Here is a 12,339-nt window from a genome sequence, read left to right on the forward strand (position 1 = left end):
AATGACACAGTAGACCAGCACGAAGCTTCATATTTGTTAAACAGTCATGGACCCCCTGAGTGGGCTTTGCAGACTTTGTGGGGGTCCTCAGACCACAGGTTAAGAACCACTGTCCTAGATAATTGAACTTTGAATGTTGAAGCATACAATTCTTTGCTTTCACGGTCATGCCATGCTTCCCAAGTACATCAAGTACATTCTTCATTCTACTAATACGCTCCTTCGATGTGGCACCAAAGACTGCGATGTTGTCCAGAAAGAACTTGACACCAGGAAACGTTTCAAACAAATTGCTCATAGGTTTTTGAAAACTAGATGATGCCACGCATAAGCCGTAAGGCAAAAGACGCACAATTGATGGAAGGAATGCAGAACAAATTAAAACATTCACCCCCAGTCAAGAGATCTGGGTTAAATCCATCATTCTTTTGCTCACCATGCCACCCCAGTTTAGACCTTGCCATATGCAAATCAGTCTTGACCTTGTGCCTCATGGGAACAGTCCAGCCCGAACTGCTAAGCCAGGTCCTCCCTGGACCGTAAACAAGCATCCTAGGACCGGTTTTGCGGTTTCACCATAAGCCATAAGGCATGCGGTGGAAGAAATACATTCCAAATTGAGCTTTGAAAGTTCTAAAATGTTTTAATTAATCTCTTGGTGTAATCAAAATTTGTAAACAAATTAGCACCACCTAACATCCCTACCATTTTGGTAATACATGACTGCCTCAAACTTTACTCTAGTTTATAACACTGTCCCGTAACCCCATAGACAAATTACATAGAATCAGAGTGTGGTATGCATTCTAGGGAGAAAGACTGAGTCAACCCTAGATAGCACAGTATTTTTGTTCAGATTTAATGAAAAGATTTTTGTTAGGTTGCGAATTGTGTATAAATGTACCTCTTTTTACCACAAAGCAGGAAATGGATTGGTGGAGATGTTCAACATATAGATTAAGGGTATGATACCATTAGTCCTCACTGACCACAAGGATGAAATGATTGAGTTTGCTCAAAATGTTTTAAGCCTTCAGGACCCTAAAATGGCCATTGATGGGTTGTATACTGGTTGGAACTATCAGAAGAGTCACTCAAGTGTGATGCTAGTATTGATGGCAACACCTAGGAACGGTGGAGTTTAGATGAAATGAGACCTAGGATGATGCATTGTGCATGTAAGCATTAAATAGACATTTGTCTATGGGTGAGGAGCAAGAAGTTTGTTGAGTTGCCATAGAAGAAGCTTTGAGACATTAAAATGCTGTGCACCTTGTTATGCGTGGAGCATAGGAGCATGTGTTGGGTCATTGTGGAAAGGAAGCAGTGGAAAAGGGATCACTGAAGAGCAGTATGGATGTGTTGAGTAATGAGGTTCTGGACGAGGATGATAATGTAATGAGTTGTGTGTGGGTGTGTAGTCTGTCCCACTGTTGTGTAGTCTTTCTTCATACCCTTGTTTGAATGCTAACTTCTTTATGACGGGCAAAGGTTATTTTTTGTGTGGACTTGTGTGCTGAAGGAAGGGATGTGTGTAACATCTGTGATGACAATAATACTGAAATGTTAGACATATATTTCTTGTGCTGTTTCGGCACTGGCAATTAGCATGTAAGGAGGCTTGTTCCTGGATCCATGGGGTGTTCTGAATAAATAATTACACCTATAAGTATAAAGCGCCTTTCATTAGCCCCACATGGTAAGTGCCCACTTCTTTGAGGGATTTGAGGTTGCAAGTGAGTTGGGCATTTGCATGCTTTCGTGACAGTGTAGGTGTGCCATGTGACCTAGAACAAGACTGTGTCTTGGTGTCTACTGTTCCAAACACCCAAATGAAACATGCCAGAGAATCTTTCATGTAAGGATTTTGTTTTCCTTTAAACGAGATAGTGAGGATCTTGTACTGCATTGATCACCATCTAACCCTGGAGCTGCCTTAGATTATATTTAGCAGAGTCTTGGCTGGAGATGGGCTAAAGCCATGGGTCTGGCACAACAGTCTTGCTTGTAACAGGGAAGGGTTTAACATGGATAGCATATTATTCCTAATGTCCTACCATTTCTTTAAGGCTAATTCATCGTAGGCTACCATTTAGTTGTCCACCATTGTCTTGTTTGCAAACTTATATGGGTAAGCATTACATTAATTTGAGAATCTTTTAAAAATAGAAAAACGATTTAATAAAACGTCTTAGTCTAAAAAGACTGTTGTGTACTTGTTTTTTGAGAATATGTTTAATAGAGAACATTATTTGTTAGGGGGTTGTATTATGAAGAAAGAAACCTCCACTGTAATACAAATAAAACAATTACATTTACTGTAACTGCCAAAAATATAATCCATTTAATATAAAATAATAACGAATTACAATAAATAGGTGAATGGTTCAATTACCACAAATACACGCTGGTCGTTTCCACAAAGTGTGCAGCAATCGCAAAATTATTTCTGAAAGTGTTTGTACACAATCAAACTATAATTAAAGACATAGAATTAAAATAAAAAGAAGTCTTAAAAGAGTTTATCCATGAAAACCCGATCTGTTGCACCTCAGATTGGGCTTTTCCGAGTATGAAAAACTCCTTCAAATCTCCTGATGTGCCTATCTGTCTGGCTTCCAGCCCTGCATTAAAATAAAAGGGAGATGTTTTAACTCAGCTCTTGGTTCAAAATAGATTGTAAACAGAAAGATTAGTCACATATTACCCCTATTTAACACTTTTTTCTGATAAGCGTGTTCTGTTTTATCATTCTCTAGGTCAAAATTGGAATCGCCAGTGTTTCTCTTGTTCCTTTGTATAGAGATGACACTGAACATAGTATTCTGGTGTTAATGAACCCACTGTGCAAGGAAACAGGTTAGTGTTTACAAAACTGGTTTAAATGTGTTGTCTTTCTGTGGAGTGTTGCATAAAATCCTCAGTTGTACTACTATGCCTACCAAGTCATTACTTTAGTCATGTAAAGCACAGTTATAGTTATGAAATAAAAGTGAAAAAACCCTCAAATTCTTTAGTTCTGGTTAGTTACGCAAATGCATCAAATGCTAAGCTTGTGACATCCATCATTGATTGATACAGTTCTCTAGTATTGTGTCTTATATTGATTCACATGGTTGAATCTTCACCATCGCCATGGTGGGAGTCCCAGGGTGGCAGTAATAAAAGCAGTGCTAAAGCATTAGCATTAAACTTAATTGAAAAAACAATAGCAGTTAGCAGCCAATTCACATTGATTTAATACATTCAAAACTCAGCCAATCAAACCAGAGACCCTGAAGCACTCATCCACCATACCTCCGATTTCTTACTACACGTTATGGGTTGGGTAGTCTCCCTAAGCTCTGCTCAGTCAGTGTGTCCCTGTTAACCTGCCATCATCAGAGGTGCAGTTTGGATGTGTGATTATCTTTGTTTTCACAATGAATGTCTAAGTCTAAAAAAAGGCTTTTTAGGACTTGCACGACTTGTGGAAAAGCCAGACTCTGTTCTGAGGATCCACATAAAGGATTCTTGTACTCTCTTTATCCTGACCATAAGCTGAAAGAAAGCAAGTACTGCTGTACTTTTTCTGTGAAGACCCTCAGAGACCGGGAGGGTAGATTACTTCTGTGGCTACAGAAGAAGAAGACTGTCTCTGACTCAGAGTGTGAGGAGAAGTCTCATACCAACTCTTGAAAGAGGGAGAATCATCATCATCTCACTGAGACTCTAAAATATCTACGTCTCATAGTGGAGACTAGTGGTGAAAAAAGTTCAAGATTCAAGAAAAGAGCCAGCTGCCCTTATTCCTCTCATCAGAGGTCTGATTCAGCACCTCCATCTGCTTCTCCTTCCACCTTCAAGGAGCCCTCTTCAATGAAAAATCGTCTGTCAACATCCCCGTCGATGAAGAACTAACCATCTGCGGCTTCTATGTCACCATGAGCATCCACACCGTTGATGTCAACTTCCACTACATCGACGATCAAGACGATGACGATCACGTTGTCGACAAAGTGTGACTTCGGCACAGTCATCGGCAACGACGAGACAGTCTCCGGCGACGAAGCTTTCCTTGTCACCACTTTATCACTGAAGACCGTACCCGCTGCTGTCCATCAACAAAGATTCATCTCAGCACCACTGTCGACGATCCCGTCGATTATGCCATTGATGACGCTATTGAAAGGGTGGGGAGAGTGGGGGGCGGGAAGTGTTGGTGGTTTCATCCTGCATATTCCCAGTAAGAGTACAACTCCATCTCTGCCTCAGGGCTTTTCGGAAATTTCTCATCTGCATCCATCATGCCTCCTGGACTTTCAGGAATCTGAGGATGAAGATATATTTGGCCCTGCGTACAGCCCCTCACAATTAATAATAATAATAATAATACTGATATTTGTAGAGCGCGAACAGCTACCTCGCACGGAGGTGTCCCGGTGCTAAATGAGCATTTTTTTTAAGGCAGAGCAAGAAGGGGGGGAGTGCTTAGCTTTTCTGGGTAAAGAGCCAGGTCTTTAGTTGCTTCTTGAAGCTAGATTCTGTCGTGGCAGATTGGATGGTGGCAGGCAGGGCGTTCCAGATTATCGCCGTGCCAGCAGAAAAGGACCTACCTCCAAGTCTAGCTTTCCTGGCGCGTGGGACGAGCAGCTGAAGCAGAGAGTTGGATCGCAGGCACCTCTCCTGATGATATCGGGGGAGTCTGAGTTTTAAGTAATTGGGACAGGTCCCCTTTAGTGCTCTAAACGCCAAAGTTAGAGCTTTGAACTTTATTCTGCTAGCCACAGGGAGCCAGTGCAGTTTGCGCAGATGCAGAGAGACGTGCTGAAAGGGATGTGCTTTAACAGTCTCGCAGCCTCATTCTGCATGATCTGCAGGCGTTGCACCAAATATTTAGGTAGGCCAAGATAAAGGCCCTTCACGTAGTCCAATCTGGATGTAACTGTTGCATGGACTACCGTTTTGCGACAGTCTTCTGGCAAAAGAGAGAGGAACTTTCGGAGGTTCCTGAGTTTGTCGAGACACCCAGTTGTGACCTGCTGTATATGTGAAGAAAAGGAGAGACTCTCGTCCCATCTTACTCCCAAATTCTTCGCATTGGTGCTAGGTAGAGGGGGTGGACCCATTTCAGGAGGCCACCACAGGTCCGAGGGGGGACGAGTGTGTTTGCCAAAGAAGACGACCTCCGTTTTGCCTGCATTCAGTTTTAGTTTGTTGGCATTCATCCAACTGGCAACATCTCGAAGACAGCCCCTCATTTTACTAAAAGCTGCCTCAGACACATCAGAAAAGGGGAAGACTAATTGCGTATCATCTGCATACGAAATCGCCTTAACACCCCATTTTGCAATCAGGGTAAAAAGTGGGGCTAAATAAACATTAAAAAGTAAAGGGCTGAGTGCCGACCCCTGAGGGACGCCACACCAGAGGCGTTTAGGTTTTGAGGAGAAGGTGCCCAAGGCTACTTTCTGGGAACGATCTGTAAGATAGGAGTGTAGCCAACTCAGTGCCTTGTCTTCCAAACCTATGTCCTTCAGCTGTAGCAACAATCTACCATGATCCACTGTATCAAATGCGGCTGATAGATCCAGGAGCACCAGCATAGCTGATGCTCCTGAATCTAGGGACCACCTAATCGACTCAGCCACCTCAATGAGGGCGGTCTCTGTGCTGAATCCCGATCTAAAACCTGACTGAGTTTCATGCAGAATCTTTTTTTCCTCAATAAATCTGTTCAATTGACGTTGTATCAATTTTTCGAGCATTTTGCCTGGAGCTGCTAGTAGGTAGATTGGGCGGAGATTACTTAGATCGTCCGGGGCGCCATTGGGTTTCTTTTTCAGAGGAAGGAGTGTGGCGTGTTTCCAGCACTCAGGGAATATACCTGTTGCAATGGACGTATTCCAGATGTGTAAGAGTGGTATAGCAATCGAGTCTGACATCATTTTCCAAAGCTTAGGCGGGCAGGGGTCCTCAGGGGCCCCTGATTTACATTTTTGTATTTCCTTCAAGGCCTCGGTAAGGGAAATAGGGTGAAATTGAGCTAGGGAGGAGGAGGGCAACACATTATCAGCCATGTCCGTCATTACTGTGGACTCGGGACTAGTGAAGGTATCATATACCTTCTCAATTTTTTTTATCAAAAAAGTCAGAGATGTCCTCACAGAGTTTCTCCGACGGAGTGACTTCAGTCTCAATAGCCCTAGGTTTAAAAAAAGATTGAACAATCTTGAAAACTTCTTTGCTTGATTGCTCCGCTTGCTGAATGGAAGACACAAAGAATAGTTTTTTAGCTTTTTTTATAGATTGATGGAGACCGCGGAGGGCTTCTTTGTAGCAAATTTTTGCTGAGTCACAATAGTTTGCCCGCCATAGTCGCTCTAGCCTTTTGCAGTTGCTTTTTTCAGCCATCAGCTCAGTAGAGAACCATGGGGCGGAGGGGGATTCTCTGCGTGATGTGGCGACTTTTGCAGGAGCGATAATATCCACCGTGTTTCCTGTCCAGCGGTTCAGCGCCATCGCATCAGTGTTCACGTCAGTAGTCAGAGCTGGGGGGGTAACTGCAAGAGCAGGGCAGAGGGTGTCTGCTGATATATGATCCCATTTTCTTCGTACATATGAACGTCTCCCATTTGTCTGGTACTGGGGAGGGAGGGAAAAAGAGAAGGGGATTAAAAGTGATCCGTCCAGAGCAATGGCTGTGGGGGTTTGGCTGTCGTGTCCAAGATGTTGGAAAAAATCAAATCCAACATATGACCTGCCTTATGCGTCGGTTCCAAAATAATTTGAGATAGATTAGCAGCTTCCAGTGTTGAGATAAGTTGAGTGGCCAGGGGGCAGTCCGGCCTATCTACGTGAACATGCAAATTGCCAACTACAATAAAATATGAGTGAGCTAGAGAGCTTTGGACTATAAAGTCCATAAGTTCACAAGTATTTGTTGAGGAACAATCCGGGGGTCTGTAAATGATCAGACCGGCTAAGGACAGTTGGGGATTGATTTGGAGGCAAAAATGTAGCCCCTCTATGCCAGGAATAGTGGTAGGTGTTGAGGACGCCAATGTGTATTTGTTCTTAAAGATAATGGCTACCCCGCCATCCCTTCTGTCCTTTTCTCTATTCGAGAAGCTCATTTTGAAGCCTGGCGGGACAGCCAGCGAGATGGAGGCCATATTTTCCTCAGTCAGCCAAGTTTCTGTAAGAAATAAGGCGTCCCACTCAGAGTCCTCCAATAGCAGCCAGAAATCATCAGCATGCCTAGGGAGGGATCTGCAGTTTAGTAGGCCGGCCCTAATAGTAGTATCAGAGTGATTAGCTAAAGGTTCGGTTTTTGATTTTAAATGTGATATTTTTGAAGATGGGCCATCACAAAGTGTCTTGCTACACATCGAGCTTGACAACGGTAGAGCAGCATTGGCCAAGTCAGACCTAGTCGCCTGACACGATTTAGATGTGTTCAGTGCTAATAGTTCCGACCTGGACCATACGATCCTCTTGGTAGCCCTACCCTCACCGGCAGCGTGGCTGGCGCTGGCCGCGGTCCGGTCGCGGACGGCGCGCAAACGGAGCTCCCGCTGCGCTCGTCCACTGCGCTTCCGAAGGAAGCACATATTTTATGGTTGCAGATGACGTAAATAGGGGGTGTGGCCTCAAGAAGGGGGCGTGGCCTCAATAGACGCCGGAATGGCGGCACGCTAAACTCCGCTGCACAGCCTCACGACGAAGAGCTTAATGCCCTGAGCTAAAGTGCCAAGAGGGGAAGTGAGGAGGCAGGTAGTGAACAAGTAAAATACGTGACTCTCAAATGTTTAAAAAGCAAATTAAAACACACTCCCGGCTTCCGCCTCAGGAGAACAAGAAAAGCATCAACCGGCGCTTGTATTCAGCGTCCTTATGTATGCTCTGTGATTAGCGTGGCCCCGAGAGGGGGCGTGGCCTCAAGAAGGGGGCGTGGCCTCAATAGACGCCGGAATGGCGGCAGCGCTAAACTCCGCTGCACAGCCTCACGACGAAGAGCTTAATGCCCTGAGCTAAAGTGCCAAGAGGGGAAGTGAGGAGGTAGGTAGTGAACAAGTAAATACGTGACTCTCAAATGTTTAAAAAGCAAATTAAAACACACTCCCGGCTTCCGCCTCAGGAGAACAAGAAAAGCATTTACCGGCGCTTGTATTCAGCGTCCTTATGTATGCTCTGTGATTAGCGTGGCCTCGAGAGGGGGCGTGGCCTCAAGAAGGGGGTGTGGCCTCAATAGACGCCGGAATGGCGGCAGTGCTAAACTCCGCTGCACAGCCTCACGACGAAGAGCTTAATGCCCTGAGCTAAATTGCCAAGAGGGGAAGTGAGGAGGTAGGTAGTGAACAAGTAAAATACGTGACTCTCAAATGTTTAAAAAGCAAATTGAAGCACACTCCCGGCTTCCGCCTCAGGAGAACAAGAAAAGCATCAACCGGCGCTTGTATTCAGCGTCCTTATGTATGCTCTGTGATTAGCGTGGCCTCGAGAGGAGGCGTGGCCTCAAGAAGGGGCGCGGCCTCAATAGACGCCGGAATGGCGGCAGCACTAAACTCTGCTGCAGAGCCTCACGACGAAGAGCTTAATGCCCTGAGCTAAAGTGCCAAGAGGGGAAGTGAGGAGGTAGGTAGTGAACAAGTAAAATACGTGACTCTCAAATGTTTAAAAAGCAAATTAAAACACACTCCCGGGTTCCGCCTCAGGAGAACAAGAAAAGGGTTTAAATTAAGGGTGAAGTATTGGGAATCAGAGGATGAGGAAGCGCAAGACGATCAGCCAGCCTACTTTGAAGGTGATTACTCTTTTTCTGACAGGGGACATCCCTCTGTTCAACAATTTGATATGTTCCAGGAGCATTATCGTTATGAGGAAAAAGAGGATGAGCTGCATCATTTTCAAGAGCCTCACAGAAATGTTCCAGTTACACTGGTCACAGACTTTTCCATTTTGCCTCATGACTATTACAAATGGTGCCCTGATGCCAACTACGTTCGGCCGTCTCCACTGAGACACAAAGTCCCTGACACAATTCCTGCTTTCCAGAGCACGCCTAGGCCGCAGAAAGACAGACCTATACTGCCACCAATATCAATTCCAGGTACCTTCCAGGCAGGCCGGACTAGGAAATGAAAGCAGCCCTGGCAAATTTTGTCAGACCAGCCCCCGTACGGTGCGCAGTGAGCATGCCAGGCCACTGCTACAGGGATTTGGGCGTTCTCCCACACAAGAAAATTTTGGAAAAAGAAAGCCCAAAACATTGCATTTTACAGCACTTTTTTCATTGCACATTAAATTGTATTAACTTTCAAAGCACAGTAAATAGTAGATAATGACCTTAAAGAGCTCCAGGTTACCCAGTCATATGTACCATAGACATTCTTGCGGAGAACATCAAAAATAGACACAAGAGTAGTGAATCGAATAGCAGAAACTGTGGAAACGTCACACATAAGCACATGCCCAGGCCAGTAAGCATGGAAACATCTAACATAAGCACTCAGGGCAGTAAGCATGGAAATGTCTCACACATGAGCACCCAGGCCACTGAGGACAGAAGCTGTGGAAATGTCACACATGAAAACCCTGGCCACTGAGGACAGAAACTGTGGAAATGTCACACATAAGCACCCAGGCCACTGAGGCCAGAAACTATGGAACCATCACTTATAAGCACAGGCCCAGGCCAGAAAGTATGGAAACGTGACACATAAGCACCCAGGCCAGTAAGCATGGAAATGTCACACATCAGCACCTAGGCCACCGAGGCCAGAAATTGTGGAAATGTCACACAAAAGCACACAGACCACTGAGACCAGAACCTGTGGAAATGTCACACATAAGGACACAGGCCACTGGGGCCAGAGATCATGGAAACGTCACACAAGAGCACCAATGCCAGAAAGCATGGAAGTTTCATACATAAGCACCCAGGCTAGTAAGCATGGACATGTTTCACAATGGCACTGCAGCCAAAAACTGTGGAAATGTCACACATAGGTAAGCCCCGAGGCCAGAAAGCATGAACATTTCACACCATGGCACCCAGACCAGTGGCGTTGGAACACTTTTCAGAGTGTGGGTGCTGCCATCAATGTTGCATCACTGAAGTCATAGAATTGTGAAAAATTCAAGAATCACACAAAGAACAAGGATAGCAAATGAGCCTCGCCTTTTCTGGTGGAGGTGGAGAGGGTGTGGTTCAGAGTGGAAAAGGCCAAAATGTCATCTCAGCACATAACACCCCTTCAGAACAGATACTACTGTGACAGATTCACCATCTGTGGGGGTTTCATGGAGGCTGAAGACTCTTCTTTAGAAGATCTGAGCATTTCCACACACCCCAATTCAACACTACTAAAAGCAAGATCAAACGATTTATCAAATGACTCTATAGATGGACTGGACATTTACATCCTGCATGCCACTCTACCTCACATACGAATTTTAGACTTCATATTCATACAGCAGTCACAGCACATGCAGCCTTAGCATTGTCAGATTAAGAACCAGAAACTGCAAGAAAAAGAGCCAGAAGACAGGCCCTACGCATCATGTATTTTAGTTTAAAACAGCACCCTGACAACAGGGCTTTAAGTGGGCCAGGTCCTGCCGGTGCCTGGCAGTTCTAAAAAGCAGCTGCTGAGATTGGTCCCTATCTGGCCCTCCATTTTTGCCCTCACTCTCTGTGATAAAAAAATCTTAACTCTTCAGCAGCACCACCCTTCACTGCCTTTGATGTAACTTCAAAGAGGCTCGGTATAGCTCTTTCACAGTGTCATCATTTCAGAGCTGAAGCATTTTCAGTATTATATACATTGAAGCAGTGATTGCTGTTTTTTAGGTCTCGCGCCTGCGATGCATATGGCGAAGCCATATGCCATCGCGCAGGCGCGATACTATAGTTGCCGGGTCTGCTTCCCAGGAGACAGGAGGTTCGAGGCATGTGGGCTGCTGAATTCATATCTGTGCATAGTCCGCCACCTAGTGTTGGGTCCGGATGATTGCACATTGTTGTCCTGGAAGAGTCTTCGAAGTATCACGAGATAGGTGGCTCCTCCCCTGGACTACAGTGCGCATGGGCATCGCCTCCATCCCCAGATTGTTTTTTTCCGCCATTGGGTTCGGATGTGTTTCGGTTCCCTCTGTCGGAACCGATAGTTGTTCTACTTTTTACTTGAGACCAAAAGGTCTTTAGGCTGGGCGTCGGTATAGTTGCGTTCGGGTTTCTTACTGACTCTCAGCTCCTATCTCTTGCTGCCCTTCCACGTGCTTTCGACGCGGACGGGCCTACACTACACCCTTTGCTATGGAGCGGACTCCATTCAAGAAGTGTCCGCTGTGTCATTCTAAATATTCGCACCTCGACGTGCACCCCGTGTGCAATACATGCTTGTCACCGGATCACCGTGAAGACACCTGCATGGCGTGTTCGAAATTTAGAAGTAAGAAGACTTTAAAGATTCGCCGGGCTAATCGGCTCCAGGCTCAATTGTCGGCTTCGGCACCCCCACCCGATGACATCTTCCAGGAATCGGTCGAGGGAGAAGACGACGTACAAGGGTCGGACCATGGCCCCGCGTCCGAGGAAGAGACCTACGACGCGGATGAGGAGGCCTGCGACGAAGCCTCCGACGAGGTAGGGGACGACGATCTGGCTTGTGCCACGATGGGTGATAGCTCGGAGGAAGAGCATCCCCAACCAGACTCTGGGGTTATTCCCCATCATACGGCCCAGGTCGAGGGATCGCCTTCGGGCCTTACCCAAGATCTAACTATGAGTCCTACGTCCCCGCCTCCGGGCCCGGTCACGGACATTTCTAAGAAGAAACCGAAAGTGAAGCCAACTGGTCTCGCACCCTCGGATGCGAAACCGAAACCGAAAGTGGCGTTGGTGAAGAAGGTTCTGGAGGCGTCAACTTCCACGAAACCCAAAATGGCCGACTTCAAGAGCCACGCCAAAATGGCCGACCAGAAGAGCCGCGCCAAAATGGCCGACCCGAAGCCCTCTGGGTCGGCGCCGAAGGTGAAGGCATCCGACGCGGCTGCGTCGGCACCGAAAGGGGTCGCGGACCCGAAGACGGCTTCGAAGAAGCGTCACGCCGACGGTGCGCCAGGCCATGGGGCGTCGGCACCGAAGAAGAGGCCTACCGGCGACCGGGCTCTCGGAGACGAGGAGTCGCTCGAGACAGTTCAGCCCTCGGCATCCCTTACAAAGAAGGTGGGAGAATCCTTAAAGCGGATCCAACAGTCCACTGTGGTTCCCAGCCAGGACACTGTAGTGCCTAGGCCCACGCCGAAGCCTGCCAAGGAACAAACGCCCATTCGTTTTACCCTTCCTCCTAAGTC

General features: G+C 46.4%; 1 protein-coding gene across 1 annotated transcript in view; it reads left to right on the plus strand.

Moving 5' to 3' along the window:
- Positions 1-12,339, plus strand: part of LOC147733461 (protein FAM169B-like) — a 368,824-nt gene that overhangs the window by 175,743 nt on the left and 180,742 nt on the right. Inside the window, exon 3 of the mRNA XM_086958079.1 lies at positions 2,760-2,859. Within this exon, the coding sequence (XP_086814205.1) occupies positions 2,760-2,859 (100 nt within the window). The remainder of the gene's footprint in view (positions 1-2,759; positions 2,860-12,339) is intronic.

The sequence above is a fragment of the Lissotriton vulgaris genome, chromosome 2_1 (assembly GCF_964263255.1).
Source record: "Lissotriton vulgaris chromosome 2_1, aLisVul1.2, whole genome shotgun sequence".
Classification (NCBI taxonomy): Eukaryota; Metazoa; Chordata; class Amphibia; order Caudata; family Salamandridae; genus Lissotriton; species Lissotriton vulgaris.